The 19,233-nt window shown below is 41.1% G+C and overlaps 1 protein-coding gene across 1 annotated transcript in view; it reads right to left on the bottom strand.

Annotated features, from left to right (window-relative positions):
- The window catches only part of LOC142100173 (protein FAM3A-like), a 62,222-nt gene extending 43,536 nt beyond the window's left edge, over positions 1-18,686 (bottom strand). Inside the window, exons 1-4 of the mRNA XM_075184117.1 lie at positions 18,592-18,686; positions 17,803-17,871; positions 6,975-7,019; positions 4,983-5,115 (exon numbers count right to left, since the gene is read on the bottom strand). Of these exons, the coding sequence (XP_075040218.1) occupies positions 4,983-5,115; positions 6,975-7,019; positions 17,803-17,815 (191 nt within the window). The 5' untranslated portion in view covers positions 17,816-17,871; positions 18,592-18,686. The remainder of the gene's footprint in view (positions 1-4,982; positions 5,116-6,974; positions 7,020-17,802; positions 17,872-18,591) is intronic.
- Between the last annotated feature and the right edge of the window lie 547 nt (positions 18,687-19,233).

Genomic DNA, 19,233 nt, shown 5'->3' with positions numbered 1-19,233 from the left:
TTTCCGGATTCCTGGGCGCATGCACATATCCCAACAGGTCCTTTCTGCTGTGTATGACAAACTTGTCAACCTCCGTATCATTCAAACAGGGCTAAAAAACGTGAACCATCCTTCTTATCAACGCGTTTCACCCGTGCTCAGATGAGCTTCCTCAGGATAAATGAATGGCATTGAGTGTTACTCAGTGTACACTAGGCCAATAATCAGTTTAAAGATCATCTTTGTATCTGGAGAAGGTACATAGATGATATCCTGTGTATCTGTAAGGGCAATGAAAAGACGTTACAGGAATTCATTGCATATATTAACAACAATGAGCTCAATCTGGTATTCACAGCCCACTCCCGTAGGACCAAGGTAGAGTTCTTGGACCTGGAGATATATACTGATTATAATTGTTTAAAAACTAAAACGCTCACGAAGCAGGTGGACGGCAATACGTTTATTCCTGCAACCAGTGGTCACCATCAGATGTGGCTCAAAAATGTGCCTAAAGGCCAGTTTATGAGGGTGAGGAGGAATTGCTCAGAATTGGGAGATTTTAAAAACCAAGCAACCCTCTTGAAAGATAGGTTCCTGGATAGGGACTATGATCCTGAAACAGTAGAAGAAGCGTAACAAGAAGTTCTTAGATTACAGAGAGATCCTCTACTTATCCATAAGGTAAACTGGGTTAGAACACTTAGCGATCATTACTGATTTTAATGAGTAGGCCAGGTCTTTTGAGAAGATTGTCAAAAAACACTGGCATGTACTTAGGAAGGATGAAAAATTAGCGTGCATCCTCCCAGGACATCCGAAATTTGTTTGTAAAAAGGCTCCCAACCTGAAGAATGCATTGGTCAAGAGTTTTTTTTACCTCTAGACACTAAAAGACAGGAGAGTACTTGGTTGAGGGAGGGTGATAGTGGTTTCTACTTTTGTAATCGTTGCCAGGCATGCAAGACCACGGGGCATAATACTACAAAGCCTGTTAGGTCACTTGTATGTAAAGATACTGGCAAGGAATATGCTATCAAGGAGAAGATTTCCTGTGACACGGCTGGTGTTATCTATTTGCTGGAGTGTCCGTGTGGCCTCCAGTATGTGGGACGTACCATACGAAACCTACATGTTAGGCTATCTGAACATCTCAGAAACATTAAGGGGTCTATTTATCAACGGTTTTTCCTGTGTTAAACACCCGAAAACAACAGTTTTCGGGTGTTTACCGTGAAATTACTGTGTATCATTGAAGCATTGCAGCAGATATCTCAGATATCTGCTGCTTTGCATTTCCTATCGGTTTTCTGAACACTCCCCATAACAGTGTATGGGAAGTGCTCAGAACCGCTATGTATTAAAGGCTAACTAGAGAAAATGTTCTCTTTTTTTACATGTTAATGTACGCCATCTGAAGCTGGCGTACATTAACATATCTGAAAACTTCCGTGCTGTCCAGCTCTGATCTGAAGAGCAGAGCTGCACAGCGCATGTCTGGAGGGATCATGTGATCCCTCCCTGTCACTCATCCTACAGTTTGCCGTCTAGGATGCTAGTGCGCATGCACCAACTTTTCAGTCGGTGCATGCGCACTAACAAAAAAGGAAAAAAAAAAGAGAAGATCACCGCAGCCTTTAAACTTGAGAAAAGACTGCGATGATCAGGTGAGTCACTTCTCAGGGACAGCAGGTTATCGGCACTGCTGTCCTTGAGAAGTTTTTTAATACATAGCCGTTACTTTTCAATCCTTATCAAGGAGATAAGGATTGAAAAGTAACAAGTATAAAAAACGAAGGGTCATAAATAGACCCCTCTGAGAGAATGTGCATAGCCTATCAGACCACTACTCTATGTACCATAAGCATGACCCCACCACACTAAAGTTTGTAGGGATTAAGAAGGTTCAGAAGAATTGGAGGGGGGGTGATTTTGTTAAGAAAATCTCCAAAGAGGAATCCAAATGGATTTATGAGTTACATACCCTCTCTCCACTGGGTGTTAACCTTGATTTTGACTTGGGAGTGTTTTTGGACAATTGATGAGAATAGCCTTCACTCTTTAGTCAGGTGGGGGTTAATTGGAGTAACTATTTCGGATTTTCTCATGTTTTTTATATCATTTACTCTTACCTGCTTTTTCATAATATACCATTTATGGGTTTAGTGTTTATGTGCGTTTTACCTTTATGTGACTGTTGTCATCTGTTAATGAAAGTCTGAAGTTTATTCATGTTTTTTCCATTTTTGGTTTTGTATTTGTGTGTGGGGGCGTGTCTCTATTGTTGTATTTGAGGTATGTCTTTTGTCCCCGCCATTTCCTATTGGTAGTTTGGACTCAGGTCTTTATATATACTTCCTGTTTTTTCAATGCCATTCATTTATCCTGAGGAAGCTCACCAGAGCGCGGGTGAAACGCGTTGATAAGAAGGAATGTTTCACATTTTTTAGCCCTGTTTGAATGATACGGAGTTGACAAGTTTGTCATACACAGCAGAAAGGACCTGTTGGGGTATGCGCATGTGCCCAGGAATCCGTAAAAAGTTACAGAAGCAGACCTACTAGTGACGGGGAGCGCAGCCGGCTGACGTCTTTTCGGGACCTGTACAGTGTGTAACACTTGGGGCTAGATTTACTAAGCTGCGGGTTTAAAAACGTGGGGATGTTGCCTACAGCAACCATTCAGATTCTAGCTTTCATTTATTTAGTACCTTCTACAAAATGACAGCTAGAATCTGATTGGTTGCTATAGGCAACATCCCCACTTTTTTAAACCCGCAGCTTAGTAAATCTAGCCCTTGGACTCTACTAGATTACCGGAATTTATGGACGCTTGTTTGTGTGCATATTACCTCTTTTTGTATTCCACCTAGTAGTGCATATCTATGGCATCAGGATTGTTTTTGGCTGACAGTTCTTTCTCTCTTTTTCGGGACTTGTGTTTTTTTTTTCCAATAATATTTTTTATTAAAGCTTTTAATTACAGGGTACATACAAAAAAGGAAAAAAATACACACATTAAAGCGCAAAGGGGATGAGGGGGAAGGGAGGGGGAGAGGGGGAGGAGATAGGGAGGCAGTGCAAATCAATACATATCAATAGCATAAAAAAAAAGTATAAATCCCAACATCTGAACAAATTACAAATTATTGAATACGTAGCCTGGGTAGCCACTTCCAGATATTACTGTGACGGATTGTGGGGGGGCATCAAAGCGATTGACTAAACTAAAGTTTTGGAGATATATTGATTCCAATCAAACCATTTGATGTGGGGAGAGGAGGCAGAAGAGGTGTGTGGTACTCCCATAGTTTCCACGTCACAGCTTAGCTGGACATTAGAGATTATTTTAGCTATGGAGGGTAACGTAGTTGATTTCCATGCTTGGGCTATCACTGCACGGGTAGCAATGAAAATATGACCTATGACATATCGTTCCCCTAATAAAACTTGTGGAGGAAAAAGGTGTAGAAGTGCTACTTTTGGAGTATTTGGGATCGGAGTTTGGATAACTTTAGATACCAAGGTCTCCTCTGCCCAGAGGACACGTGCCACGGGGCAACTTCAGAAGACGTGAAATATGTCCCCTATTTTGGGACTTGTGTTTTGATATACCATATAGGATACCGTCTGCATCTTTCTGGAGGATATTGGAGCATGTTAATTGTTCTGCTCCTAGGACTCATTCATTGGCAATTTTTTATCTATCTCATGCATGCTTATGTTTTTTGTTTTTTTTTCAATTCTATTTTTTTCACACATGATTTTTATTGCTATTTTCATTTTTATTTTTATCTATATTTTTGTCTGCAGACTTTCCTTGTTATTCATTTATTACTGTGTTTTTGTGTTTTGTGTATATTGTGTTATTTAGTTGTGGGATAATTTATTAGCAAATACAATTTTCTTTATACATCTGGTCCTCAGTTTTGGTCTTTGTTGTTTTGCTGTTTTTTTGTTTTTTTTAGTTAGCGCTGGGGAATCATCTGTTCTTCATATATTATATATTTGGAGAGGAATAGGGATCGCCTCCCCGCTCCCTATAGTTGGCAGCTTGTTTATTACTCTGGTATACTCCCTTCCTTTTTGTGAATGCTACAAGTTAAGACATCTACCCTCTGGACTACATAGGGCCTATTAGTGTGGGTAGCATTTTGCTGCACATGCAGGCAGAAAATACCTGCCAACCGGATTTATGGGCATTCCAAAAAATAACATGAATGATTTTCTTTATATTTTTGGTTACATGCAAATCGTTTTGGTGAATACAAAAGCTTTAGAAAATAACATAAACAGAAACTAAAGCATTGCATGTTCTGATGACAGGCCATTACTCAGCTGTTAAATATATAAAATATATAAAACTATAAGTTTGGAAAGATACAGTTAAAAGGTCGGCCAAGTACTGTATGACACAGGAGGACAGAAAGGGCCTGGAGGGTAAAAAGATACAGACTGACAGAAGAAAAGAGGGCATATGGGGAGTATTTTGCATAAGTGACACCATATACCAGCGGAGGAACTGTTAACACAGCCGGGGGGAAGCTTCTACAGGTCCCATGATGTGAGGGGGGGGGGGGCCTGGCAATGGCTGGACACAATCCTAAGGCCCGTGGGCTAGACCTACACACATGCTTAGAGGCTCCCCCAGTGCTCCTTTCAGTGGGAACCCAGGAGGCTGGTAATGGGGTCAGGTGAAGCACTGTTCTAGCACTGCCATAAACCATTATACTGTCTACAATCTTCTAAAAAGAGAATTGTCTGCAGACTACAGAGAGGATCAAGGGAGAGAGTACTAGACCTCAGCTGTCTGTGTTAATCCAATGGCTCTTTAAGTGGGTGTGAAAATTGCAGCAAACAAAATTATTGGTAGCTATGTTAGTTGACTACAAGATGCTTTATACAAATAGAAAACCACAGTGAAGACAAAACAAGATAGCATATAGCAAAGTTACCGTGACATCAACACAGAAGAACTTCAATGATATCTGAAATTGCACTTACGTTGCATTGTCCACACAGATTTTAGGGCCAACCTTATTAGTTTGTCCGCCAGTCACTTTAAAGGTCATGTAATTATTTGGACAATCGTTCACATTTCCACACTTGTACGTTATTGACTGGCCTGAAATGAGCACTGTGGAATAAAACCAAAAGAAAAAAAAAATCAGGAAAACAATTAATATTCAAAACCCCAAATTATCCTCATATCTTATAAAACTAGATAAGATCCTTCTAAAAGAAGATACTCATATGACCATACAAGCACACACAACCTAACAAAAAAGAAGTACAAGTGAAATATCTATAAATAGTTAAGTTTTCTCCTATACAAAGCCATGTTACAATGCAAGGGGTGCATATTAGTTTATTATCTTGCACATAAGTTAAATACTTGCTGTTTTTTCATGTAGCACACAAATAATTACCTTTTTTTTTTTTACACTGAAATTTAAAGTTGATCTAGGACATGCCCTTCCCCAGCTAAAATTCTGTCCCCACATTTTAAAATTAGCTCCCCACCAATGCAACATGGTTTTGCCAAGGTGCAAAGTTATACATTTTTTTGCTTTTCTTTCCTTAATGAATCAGGCCCATTGTGTTTTGGAACCACTGCATTATTAGCAGCTTGCAGATGTACCATATTTCCCCAAGTATAAGACGCACCTTTTTCCTCACAATTTTGGGTAAAAAAAAAAAAGGTGCGTCTTATACACTTCCAGCGCTATTACCAGAATGAAGAAGAAGGGATCTGGTGTGAGGATAAGAGAGAGGAGTCCCCGCTAATTGGTAACAGCGTGTCCCCGCTACGGTAATCAGTAAAAGGACCTTCAGGCACCTCCCACAGTCTCTGAATGTCTCGGAGCTGTCAGTCACGTGACCGACCGTTCCGATGACTGCCGATAATTTCCGATGAGCCCAGCGTGTTTGTAGTCTGTAGACAGTAGTCTGCACAGCGTTGATGACAATAGACAAGTCACGTAGACATGCTCTTGTGACTTGTCTCTTGTCAACAACACTGTGCAGCGGTGCTCATGTCACTGAATGTGGGACTTGTTATTGTAAGTTCCTCTAGATTGTGAGATCTCTGACAAAAATCTGAAAGAGTCTTTTGATTCCTCCTGCTGCACACTGCATGCTGTAATAATAAAACAGCAGTGAAAGTACCATTCCTATTTGCTATTTGCTAAAAACGTGATATGTAATACATCTTTTTTTTAATTTTGGGCCCCAAAATGAAGGTGCGTCTTATACATGGGTGCGTCTTATACGGTAATGTTCCCAACACTAGAGAAATAAATGCAGTCATTAAACTCTGCAGCATTTTAACAGCTCATAGGTGTAGTGTTTTCCCCACTGGCATAGACTAGTAATTCAAAGAAAAGGCAAGCAACTCTGTGTCAATTTTGTTGCAATCAAATACAGTTCAAAGCGATAGTTACAATATAGCAAAGACACAGGTCTTTAGTTTGGCAGCTTCCATTCATGGCTTAAATAGATGTCTGTTAGCATCCACACTGCAAATAACCTTACGCATTTCTCCACCTTAATAATTTGTGGTTTGGTTTTTTTTTACAGAAATCTATACATTCATAAAACAATGCTATTTATACTCATGTTAAACAATCAAATAGAAATATAATTTTATTTTAATGTTTTTTTCAAAAGGTAGATGTAAAATAAATATATTTGTAGCACTGGCGTCATGGACAGGCTTCGCATGCGCAGTTGAGCGTCGTAGTTACTGGTTGCTACATGATTTAATATTAATAAAGTAAAAAAAAAAAGGCTGCAGTTTTCTTGAGTTATATATGTATTTTTGGCATATATTAATGCTATTTAACAAAAGTAGATATTCTTCACCGTTATTATTTGTGAAAAGGATACTACAATTCATCCATTGACACCTGGTGACTTCTAATATCCTTTTATAATGTAAACAATGGTATATATGATTCACTAGATGTGTTTCCCTAAAGCCCTTGGCTGACTTACCAAATGACAGCAGCATGAGCCGAATCACCATGATCCATATAACATCTGTGTGCAAGAGAGACACGATTAGTTTAAATACAGGCTGTGTTTGTGTGAAGATAATTCAGGAGACCTCGAGCAGCATAAGTTTTCCATAATTCTTTATTTAGCTACTCAGCATGGATAATTTAGTGCAAATAATGTCATTGTTATAGAGTAGGCTATGCAAGGATGACAATGTTTACTACATTGATGACTTACAATATGATGCTAATTTTATATCTATTTTTCTACTGGATTCATCTAAATTTTACACAACTTAAAGAAACACTAACCTCCAAAACTGAAATTTTCAGATATGAACCATAATGGTAAAATATATTGTTCAGTGCTTTTTGTGCACCAGTCAGGAGAGCCGAGTTATTCAGGAGAGGAATAATTGCACCAGGAGAACGCACAGGATGTCTAAGTACAGTAAAAATTCCAAGGCGGACCTTGAGATACTGTGCCAAGCAAAGTAGTAAGAAATTACTTACACAGCGACCAGGAGCGAAATAAAAAATGCGCTGAAGTCCTGGGATGTGCAGTACAGGTCAGCAGATGAGGAAGCTGACTGCGACAGTGACCAGGAGGAGACGTTAACTCCAAACCTAGAGGTACCTGCAGTAACATCCCAGAACACAGCACTTGTTTCAAGCAACAGTCCCCATCCAGAGAGTGAACCAGTGGCGCAAATTCAACAGCGTGATGAGGGTAACTTTTCTGTACTAATGCAGCAGCTGGGGTCCCTGGGAGACAAAACAACTGAGGCAGAGCGGTTGCTTATCATATAGTTGTGGGGTAATCGGTGGGCACCGCCTCCTGCAGCGGCCGTGAACAGTCATCTGTTGCAAACAGATTGGGCTCTCTCCACTTTACCAAATTTGATGACACTGTTGGAGATATTGATGGACATTTGCAGGTGTTTGAAATGTCTTGTAGCCTCCACAACTTGCCAAACAGGAGTGGGTAAAGTATCTGGTTCCCATGCTACAAGGTCATGCAGTAGAAACTTATTGCAAAGTGGCCCCAGAAGACTGTGCGGACTATGACGTGGTAAAACAGGCCCGCCTTAAGCGCTATGTTATTACCTCGGAGACCTACCCTCAGAAGTTTTGGAACTTGGCTAAAAGCACCCATATCAGCCATGAGGAATTTTCCTACCAGTTGTGGCAATTGGCAATAAGATGGATTAATGGATCTGGCGCCTAGTCCTGGGAAGAATTAGTGGAATTAATTTGCAGAGAGCAATTCCACCACCGGTGCGCACTGGAGGTGAAGGAGTGGGTATTGGACCGTGGCCCAGCAACCCTGCAAAAAGCAGCCCAGTTTCGGATCAGTATGTGGCAGTGAGGCCACACTGGCAGCAGTGCCAGTTTAACAGCCAACCCCAAAGGACTGTACAATCAGGGGGACACCCCTCTTCTACTCGCCCCCAAAAGCAAGTACCTAAACCCTTCGAGTACCATTCGCCAGCCACCGCCACGTCCTCTCCCTGGGAGTTATCAGAGACTACCGGAGCCCAGGCTGGAGAAGAAGTGTTACAACCGCTGGAAAACCGGTCATTTAAGGATGGACTGTCCCACAGCCCCAGCACCCCAGACTCTTGCCACTAATTCAAGTCCTGTGGCCCAGTTGACTTGCTTAACTGGTGAAGGTGAGCCATTAGTGTCTGTTTCCACCCCTGCCAGCCCAATGGAGTGTGGCGTGTCTGAAGGTGACTCAGCAGAGTGAGTAACCTGTGTTCAAAAGACCCCCAAAAAACATGTGGAGGAACCTGCAGCCGGTCCAAGTGGGACCCCTGCAGGGAGAAGGACTGAGAGACTCACGGTCATCCATAACTGTATTGATTCTGCTGCAGTATTGCAGGGTCGCACTGCAAAAGTTACGTGGGAGATGGACTGGAGAAGGAAGTGCCTGTAGCAAGGGTGTATCTGGACTGCGAAGATGACTGAGAGTTGTGAGATGTTGCCGTTATGGATGGCCTCTCAACTGACGTGAACTTGGGCAACGATGTTGGGGTGGAATTGTGACCGAATTTCTCAACTCTATTACCCAGAACCAAATTGCTAAATTACAGTATTCAGAATTTACACATGCACAACCCAGCCCAGAGGAAAAGCCCACAGCTGCTATTTCTTCAGGAAACAGCCAGCCCTTTGCCTCTGGAAACCCTACGTCCCCTTGCAACGCAGAGGATGTTGTCTCTTGCCAACCTGATCTTGTAGGGGTACCCAGTAATGCTTCTGTCCCTAGCAGTATGCCAGCTCCAGTGGTGAGTATAGCTGACCACAGTGACCCCCCTTTCACTGACTCCACTTTGACTGACCCTAGTAACCCCAACATAGCGTACCCTGACTTAGACGATAATGAGGGCCGCAGGAAAGAGTTCAGGGCAGCTCAGCTCTCTGATCCTTCACTGGAAGGCATGAGGCGCCAGGCTGACGACAGCCTTCCAGCAATGGAGGTGGGGAGTGTGACCTGGTGTAAAGGGTTGTTGTACCGTGTAGCTAGGAAGGTAGATCATCATCATCATCATCATTTATTTATATAACACTACTAATTCTGTAGCACTGTGCAGAGAATTTATTCACATCAGTCCCTGCCCCATTTGAGCTTACAGTCTAAATTTCCTAATATAGACACACTCACACACAGACTAGGGTCAATTTTTTATAGCAGCCAATTAACCTATCAGTATGTTGAGTGTAGGAGGAAACCGGAGTACCTGGAGGAAACCCACGCAAACACAGGGAGAACATACTAACTCCACACAGATAAAGGCCATGGTTGGGAATCAAACTCATGACCCCAGTGCTGTTAGGCAGAAGTGCTAACCACTAGGCCACTGTGCTGCCCAAGATGGGGATAGACCAGTCCGGGAACAAGTTCACCTGGTGGTACCACGGGGCTTTTGCGTGCAACTGATGTCAGTTGCCCATGAAATCCCTATGGCGGGACATCAGGGAAAGGACCGAACACTGAAGTGCCTGACACAGAACTTTTTTGTGCCCAGGAATGTCAGATGACGTCCGGCCCTACTGTACATCCTGTGATGTGTGTCAGTGTCTTGGGTGCCCTAGTGCTCGTGCTCCCCTCAGGTCCTTGCAAATTAGATTACCACCGGTTGAACGAGGTGACCGTGTCTGATGCCTATCCCCTGCCCCAAATTGACGCTCCATTAGACTAGTTAGCTGGAGCAAAGTATATTTCCACCTTTGACTTGAGGAAGGGGTATTGGCAGATACCGCTGACCCTCGAGGCTCAGTAACGGTCGGCATTCATCACTCCATTTGGCCTGTTTGAGTTTAAGTCCATGCCATTTGGGATCAAGAATGCGCCAGTCACCTTCCTGCGTGTGGTTGATTACCTGCTGGAAGGGTGTAAGGGCTTTGCTCAGGCTTACTTGGATGACATTGCCATTTTTAGTAAATCCTGGGAGGATCATCTGAAACATGTAGGGCAAGTATTACAGAAAATTCAGTGGGCAGAATTGACCAACAGAGCAGACAAGTGTCAAATAGGGAAGTCAGAGTTGCAGTACCTGGGTCATCGAGGGGGGAGGGGGGGTTAAACCAGAACCAGCTAAGGTTGATGCAATCCGAGACTGGCCCCGGCCTACAACCCAAAGACAAATACTGGCCTTCTTAGGGACCTCAGGGTACTACAGACGTTTCATCGCAGACTTTAGTACTGTAGCAAAGCCCCTTGCAGAACTCACTAAGAAGAAACTCCCCAAAGTAGTTGACTGGACACCCACTTGTGAGCTGGCATTTCAGTTGTTAATGGAAACCTTGGTCCGTGCTCCAGTACAGTTGACGCCCAATTATGACAAGGACTTTAATGTGCAAACTGATGCATCACAGTATGGACTGTGAGTAGTACATAGCGAGGTGGGGCCAGATGGGCAGGATCACCCTGTGGCCTATTTGAGCAGAAAACTGCTAAAGCGGGAGGTGGGGTATGCCACAATTGAGAAGAAATGTTTGGCCATTGTTTGGGCAGTGATAAAACTTCAACCTTATTTGTATATACAACATTTTACAACACACCTCAGGGGTAAATGGCAGATTGTTGTTCTGGAGGCTTGCCCTTCAAATTTATGACTTTCATATAATTTACGAGCAAGGAAAGGCTCCCAGCAATGCAGATGGACTGTTTCAGCAGGAAGAGCCGGATCCCCCGGGTCACTTCCGGTAACCTTAAGAGACTGTGGAACCAGGAACAAAATCGTGGGGACATTATTATTTAATTGCAAATGTACTTGATATTGTGTGTATTTTGGTAAAGGAAATATCTTTATTTCTGAGACCAGGAGAGGAAATTTGTGTTTGTTTTAACATTGCTAGAGGAAATGCATTATTTTTGAGATGTATACCTGATGCAATAAGCCTTTGATGAGGAAGTATTTTGTGTATTTTGGAGGGAAATGACTTGTTTGAGGTTTTGTAACTTTTCTTTGAGAATGTGTATTCTGCAGCTGTCTGAAGAAAGGACCAATGTTAATCTCATGTTAATTAGACCTTTTGATGTGAGGGTCCTGCACCTGAAGGCACAGGAAGGTTTAATTAGACTTACTGTTATATTTCCTGGTCTAAGACAAGATGCAGGAAATCACAGCAAGTTCTAGGATATCACAGATATGTGTAAATATTGTTAGCTTTGCATTGCATGTAAATCCATGTCTGGGTAAACAAATTGCATCCTGATTCTAAAAATATCTCAGACTTCAGAGGGCTGGCTTACCCTGTGAGGTTGTGTCCAAAACTGTTTAAAAAGCACTGTTTTGTATTGAAAATTGTATTTCTTGTTTCATCTGACCTGCTCACTGGTACCTATAGACCAGTGTGAGCAAATAAACATCACTTGTTTCAAAGACCTGCTTAGAAACTTCTCTATCCCTGTGACTTACAGATTAGACCCAACTCTAATCCGTTCCCGGCTGCTCTGAGTTTTGGACCCAGACTTCCGGTACCATTGCTCTGCCCGCTACCCTCTACTCTCCTGGGTCCTCTGATGACGTCCCGGCCGTTGCTACGGTAACCGGGACGTCACTTCCGGTTTCCATGTCCCGGTTGCCTGGGCAACAACCGGGACGCTACAGACTCCCTGTCGCTGCGCCGCGCCCGAGACACACAAAAAGGGAGAGAGGAGGCACCAGAAAATATGGGGAGACACAGAGAGAGGGAGGAAGGGGGCACCAGAAAATATAGGGAGACACATATAGAGAAAGGGGACAGCAGAAAATATGGGGGAGACAGAAAGACAGAGGGGGTGCACCAAAAAATATGGGGAGAGAAGGGGCTACAGAAAATGGGGGAAAGGGGCAGAAAAATTCAGAAATCCACACAATTTAAATACCATTAATTTAAAGGGACTTAAGGTTTGTGCAACCATGTATTTTATTAGTATTTGCTCACTATTTGCCTCTCCCCTGTTGCTATCTATTAGTATAATTAATTTAAGGCTGCAGAATACTTTAACACATAAGCAAAGGTAATCTAAATGTGACACATACAGCATTAAGCTGTTTATTTAAAATTGTGTGGGCAAGAGGGCATGTGAGAAAAAAACTGTCTACGGCACCTAGGACAGGGGTGTATATGAAAGAAAAGCTAGTGGGCAGGGGGCATGTAAGAAAAGCTGATGGAATGTAGGTAGCGTGTGACAAAAGCCAATAGGTACAGGTGGCATGTGTGAGAAAAGCTGGTGTACAGCGGGGGACATGTCAGCGTGTAACTGGTGATTTTTTTGTTTTTGTTTTGTTTTGTTCTGAAATCTAAGATTTGGAGCTTCCCCCTAGATATCCTGTGTTTAGTTCCTGGGCAACAGTGAAACCTGGATAGCATTCTGCATCAGACATCAGTACATCTGGACAGCAGTTCATTTGGACTGCAGCCTTACCAACCAGCTAGGAGGTAAGTTACTATTTTTATTTTACAAATGTCAAGTGTGTGAAGGGCTAGGAAGTGGAAACTGGGGAGGGGCGGTAGGATGAAGTTTTGCCTAGGGCGCTGAGAAACCTTGCGCCGGCCCTGATCTCTGACCTTTACGACCTCCTGTTATCATCAAAACAAATCCCCACCCAATATTTGATATCCAATGGGAGTCTATCCTGGTCAAGGTCCCGGATGAGGAAGCTTTGTCCACAATAAGAGTAAAAATCTCTAAATCTTCTATCGCCACATTTTAAGGAGAATTCATATGAAGTATATTACAGATGTTACCTGGCTCACACCACACTACATAATATATATTTAACTTTGCTTCCCCTCAGTGTAGGAGAGGCTGTGGCAGTATAAGTACCTTACAAAACATATGGGGGTAAATGTATCATACCCCGTTTTTTTCAACTCGCCGGGCGAGTTGACAGCTAGGATTTAAAGCGGAGCTAGCTTGTAACGGCAGCGCTTGTCCTGAGATAGAAGTTTTTTGGGATGAAATCACAGATATTGTAAGCAAAGTGACCAACATTACAATCTATAAGAACCCCTGGTCTTTCTTCCTGGGCCTCCTGATAGTTGACCTGGATCGACAGGCAGATAAGCTAGCAGTCCATGTCATAAATGCAGTCAGATACCTAGTAGCCTGTCATTGTAAATGTTCTTGCAATTGGTCATTAGCAAAATTAGGCAATTGGCTAAAATAGGAAAAAATGACAGCATACCTCAAAAATAACTCCCAAAATCGTTCCTATTGAATGTATATTGAACCAGGTCAGTAATATACAGCATTTGTTATACATTAATGTCAAATAGTGCTTTTACTTGCTGTGACTGGATCACTTATAAATAACTTATGGTATAAATTTATTTAAAGGAAATAGCGCAGGGCGCTTATTTATATAATTGCCAATACACTTATTTTTGATATTGTGTATATTTAGATATAGGAAATCTTTATTTCTGAGACCATAAGAGAAAATTCGTTTTTTTCTGTTTTAATCTTGCTAGAGGAAATGCATTATTTCTGATGTATATATCTTACAATAAGCCTTTGTTTAGAAAATTATTTGTATATCTTGGTATAAGCAAATGCTGTGTTTATGGTTTGCAACTTATCTTGGGGAAATCTTTTCTTTGGAGGAAATGTGTATTCTGTTGTAACTGTTGGATAAAAGCACCCATGCTAATCTCATGTTGATTAGACCTTTTGATGTGAGTGTCCAATACCCCTTAAGGGAAAGGAAGGGTTAATTAGACTTGCTGTCAGAAGTCCACTGTGTCCAAAATAAGAGGCAGGGAATCACAGCAAGGGTTAAGGATATCACAGATAAGTGTAAATATTGTTAGCTTTGCATTGCATGTAAATCCATGTTGGGGTAAACAAATTGCATCCTAATTCTAAAAATAGCCTGTGAGGCTGTGTCTGAAACTGTATAAAAAGAGAGCCCTTGTAAACTGAAATGTATCATTCTGATGTTCCATCTGACCTGACCAATGATACCTTTAATCAGTGGAACTGTCCTTGTCAGGACACTTTAACGAAATAAACATCACTCTCTGCTTTAAAGCCCTGCTTGACAACTTCTTCAATATTGCTGTAATCCTGTGACCTACAGATTAGACCCAAAATCTTATCTGTATCCGGCTGTCTGAGGTTTGAAACTATCTCTCCAGTACCACCGCTCTGCCACTACCCAGCAGCTCTGGCCAGTGTGATTGGCCAGTGGAAATCCATCCGCAGCACCCTGATCCATAATAAGCGGTCAGGGGTACCAGCCCAAGTGTACCAGTACATGAGTACACTAGCAGCGACAGTTACCCAGAAGAAACGTGGTTCTGGATGCCATAAAGGAGTCCAGCGGTGCCAGCAGGCACCTCCTACTGTAGCAGGAGGGGTGTATTCGGAATAGCGAAAGGGGATGGTGGCAAAGTAAGCCCAGTCGGTTCCCAGCAACAACAGACAGGGTGGCATAGGCGGTCCATTCTGTCACACTTGCACTTTAAAGGAAACTACACTACTCTAGTAAGTGTGGCAAATTTTCATTTGTTTTACTATCATTGTCCAGCAAAACAAAGGCAAATCAGGCACACTGCACATAGAGAAATTTTTAGCTGTTTATTTGAAATGCCCACCATAGTCAGATTATTGTTAAATTTTGCATATGTCCTGTCTGGCTGTATTAAACAACAGACTTGCCAACTCTCCCGAAATGTCCGGGAGACTCCCGCATTTTGCGAGAGTCTCCCGGGCTCCCGGGCGAGTGTGGCAATCCCCCGCATCTGGATAATTCTGCCCACTTCCTATTGAAGTGGGCAGAATTAAGTCCCAAACGCCGCGATTCCCGGTGAATTGCGGCGTTTGGCCCCGCCCCCCGCTGTCAAATGACGCATTTTGCGTCATCACGTCATGGGGGCAGGTCCAAAATGACGCCACTTGGAGCCCCGCCCCCCCGTTACGCCCACCTCCTCTGCAGGCTCCCGGATTTCACCAACAGAAAGTTGGTAAGTATGATTAAACAATCAATGTTAAAGAACCTCACAAATACAGACGTTACCTTGCATAATTTAACAATAAGGTATTTGTAGAACATGCATTGTGTAAAGATTATGTAAGGGAAAAAGAAAAGTGAGAGAGTAGAATGATAGATGACAATTAGATATAAGAATCTAATATCTGCCAGTAACTTTAGCACCTGTTCACAAACTGAAAAGTAAACTCCTACCCTATACTTATGCAAAGCCTAGGAATGTTTTCTCAACGCAAAACTTAAATGAAATAGTCAATGTATCCCAGACATTACATAAATAGCATTTCCACAAAATCCAGCAGTAAATAATTGTGCATAGAAATGTAAATGTAAATATTTTGATCTTGTGCTTGTTTAGTCCTCTGCGGCATGATTAAACATCACAGGAATTTTAACATAAATGCCTCTACAAGAGAAGAACCAGTTCCCTGTTGTAATAAACAATTAGCTGACAAGAAGTTGGTGGTCTCTAAACCTCTATCTTGTTTGTGGTGGGATAAATATTCTGTAGGGCAACTTAATGCCACAAATTACCATTATTTTATAGCGTTAAAAATGCACAATAGTGCATAGTGTTTAAAAATGCACATGGTGGTAGGGGACATCTGTAAATAAGGCACATTGCACTGAGCACTTCTATTTTTTAGGTAGAGCTATTTATCCTTTGCTGAGAAGGCTCCCTGCTTCTGGGGGGAACTGAAGATTTAGTTCCTCAAGGGGAGCTTCAACCTATCAAGCCTTACGGCGGAGGTGGGCCTGAAGAACCTTGTCCCCTAAAGGGCCGTAAGGCTCTGGGGGTCAGTGATATCAAGGGGCAACCCCAGCTTCGAGGAAGGGGAGCCTGAAATCCTTCTCTCCCTAGGGAGCCTTATGGCTTCAGGGGATGGAGGAAAACTGCCTTTCCCTTTAATAAAGACCCTGCATGGCACAGGTTGATTGGAGCGCACATCTTAGGCTTCCATTAGCACCCTATACCCTGCTGTGGATCTCATTCAAAGTGAGATCTCCATCTGCTCAAGTCCCACCCACAACTTTATTTTGGCTAAGCATATGTGACTAAAGTACGTGAGCATATCAATAAATAGGCATTGCCCATACTGACAACCCAGTCTTCCCCCCTGGACGTGATCACAAATCTTTTAAATTGTGGAACAATCAAAATATAATAATTCCTGGCTGACATTACCTTATTGTAATTTTTCACAGAATTTACAGAAGTACAAGAACGTTTCTATCTCCCTCACGACTGCTTATTTCAGTTCTTTACAACTAGGATTCTGTATAATTCAATCCTTGCACTAAGAGCACTATCACAGAGAACACCCTAAGAAATGCTTGTAAATGCAAATCTAAATCCAAGAGAACAAATATCATCCTTCTACTGTTTGCTATTTGATAATCACCTAAGTCCAACCCGAAAAAGATATCTATGAAATAAGAAGGGAAGCGGGCATGGAGGAGACCTTAGAGATATCCTCAAGCCCATAACCACATTAACAGGACATATCCTTAATGCAGCAAAATGCTCAGTCGTCTCTAATTAGAAAAAAAACAACCCTGCCACTATAACAGACGGTAATCAACAGAATATTACAGGTCTCCTGCTTTCTATACATTTCACACATTTCATACAATTGTCCCATCAAATTCAACACTACATGGTCCCCTGGCTTCACTACTATGAGAACTCTGATCAAAATCTTTAATCTTGCCGGGACTCAGTTTCTAACCTGTTTTAGCTAACAGTCATAAGTGTCAGATCTTTTGGGCATGACAACCTGGAACTCTCCCACCCACTTATCCCCCTATGTTATTCATGCCACGCCTAGGGGTATATTTACTAAACTCCGGGTTTGAAGAAGTGGAGATATTGCCTATAGCAACCAATCAGATTGTAGTTATCACTTATTTAGTACATTCAACAAAATGACAACTAGAATCTGAATCTGAATCCACTTTTTAAATCCCATAGTTTAGTAAATATAGCCCCTAATATAAGATAATTGGTCAGATCTAAACTCAATCCATACCTTCCTATAGGTGAAAATGAAAACTTGCTAAAATGCAATTATGTTGTCATTTTAACTATGTTAATGGTCAGTAAAGCTTACCCCCTCTCTTTTCTTTATTTTGAATCCTTTTCAATCCAAAATATGTGAATTTTAGGCAAATGTTCTATATAATGTATTTTAAAAAACACAGGTCCATCAATTTCAACCTTTCATAAATGTGTAATTTTTTACAGAAATGGCGAAACACAACCAACTTAAAATGTCTTATTACAATATTACACAAGTGAACATGTTTAATTTACTTTCATTCAGTAACAAATCTTACCTATCCGCTTCATATTTTTGCAGCAGGTTGGGAAAGCGCTGATACAGATTTTCTAATTTATTGATTACCCTGAAAGATAGTAACTGCAAAAGTTTACATGTGGTCATTTACTCATTCATTTCTCCTTAAAAGATACTATTTTCTTGCATTCCGAAATGTGCACTTCATACTCAACTAAACACAAATAGTGAAAACAAATAGCTCATATTTACTTTTTAGACATTGCTATGTACTCCTCAGAGCACTGATTCACAGAAATATACAGGATTGATGCTACTGTTACAAATATAGGAGCTAAATATTCAAATGAAAACCTGTTTGGAGGTACAATATACACAATTGGCATAAGTCTACGTAGGAGGCAATACCAAGTTTTAAAGATTTATCCCTGGAGCTTTTTGTCCCTAGAAATGTCCATTTTTCTATATTTACCAACTGCACAATACAATTCCTATTTTTTAGCATGATAGATATGGTTTTTATTATCTATTTTTATTCTATAGACTTTAAAATATTTATTGTAAAGGAATATAAAAAGAACACTTATCGCATTCAGTAAGCATGAAATAATGGGGATTGGAGACATATCACACATGATATAAATAAATATATATATATATATATAAACAGTATGTGCACTGGTTCAGCAGTAAGAGTACCCATAGAATAATATTTGTAAATGTTGGCAACTATAACCGTGTAATCAGCTTGTAAAATTTTAAGTTAGTGATGTGCCGAAGAGCAACTTGATGTAACCCAGTGGTAGTGTGGTGCTGTAGGGTTACTTACGTTGTGTTTCCTTCAGAGGGAAGCAGTTGTTGGAAGATGTTTCTCTTGTATTCAATGCTCCTGTTCTTTGTTCGGTAGATTTCTCCTGGAGTAACTTTGCACTGTGGATAGCAGATGGAAAATGAATACCAGAATGTGGGTGATGTTTTGAGCACCAAGTGTTGTATGGTGGTGGTGATGATTTCCAAGTTCTTATTTTAGTTCCTGCTTCTGGCATTTATACCTTTTTTGTTTGCATATCTCTTTTGTTTTTGTAGGGCCTATGTTTTTAAACCTCATTTGCCTACCATAGCTCTTTTTCGTGCAAAAGCTATTCTGCTTATCAAAAAAAAAAAATAAATATATATATATATATATATATATATATATATAGATATATATATATATATATATATATATATATATATATATATATATAGATATAAATATATATATATATATATATATATATATATATATATATATATATATATATATATATATTGTGGCAGAGAGGTCTATTTGCCACACTGTTCCTGCATAGGGACAGGTGAGGTCATCATCATCATCGCCACCATTTATTTATATAGCGCCACTGATTCCGCAGCGCAGTACAGAGAACTCATTCAAATCAGTCCCTGCCCCATTGGAGCTTACAGTCTA

The sequence above is a fragment of the Mixophyes fleayi genome, chromosome 8 (genome assembly GCF_038048845.1).
Source record: "Mixophyes fleayi isolate aMixFle1 chromosome 8, aMixFle1.hap1, whole genome shotgun sequence".
In the NCBI taxonomy this organism is placed as follows: Eukaryota; Metazoa; Chordata; class Amphibia; order Anura; family Limnodynastidae; genus Mixophyes; species Mixophyes fleayi.
The sequence above is the reverse complement of the archived record's forward strand: the minus strand, read 5'-3'. Positions and strand labels throughout refer to the sequence as shown.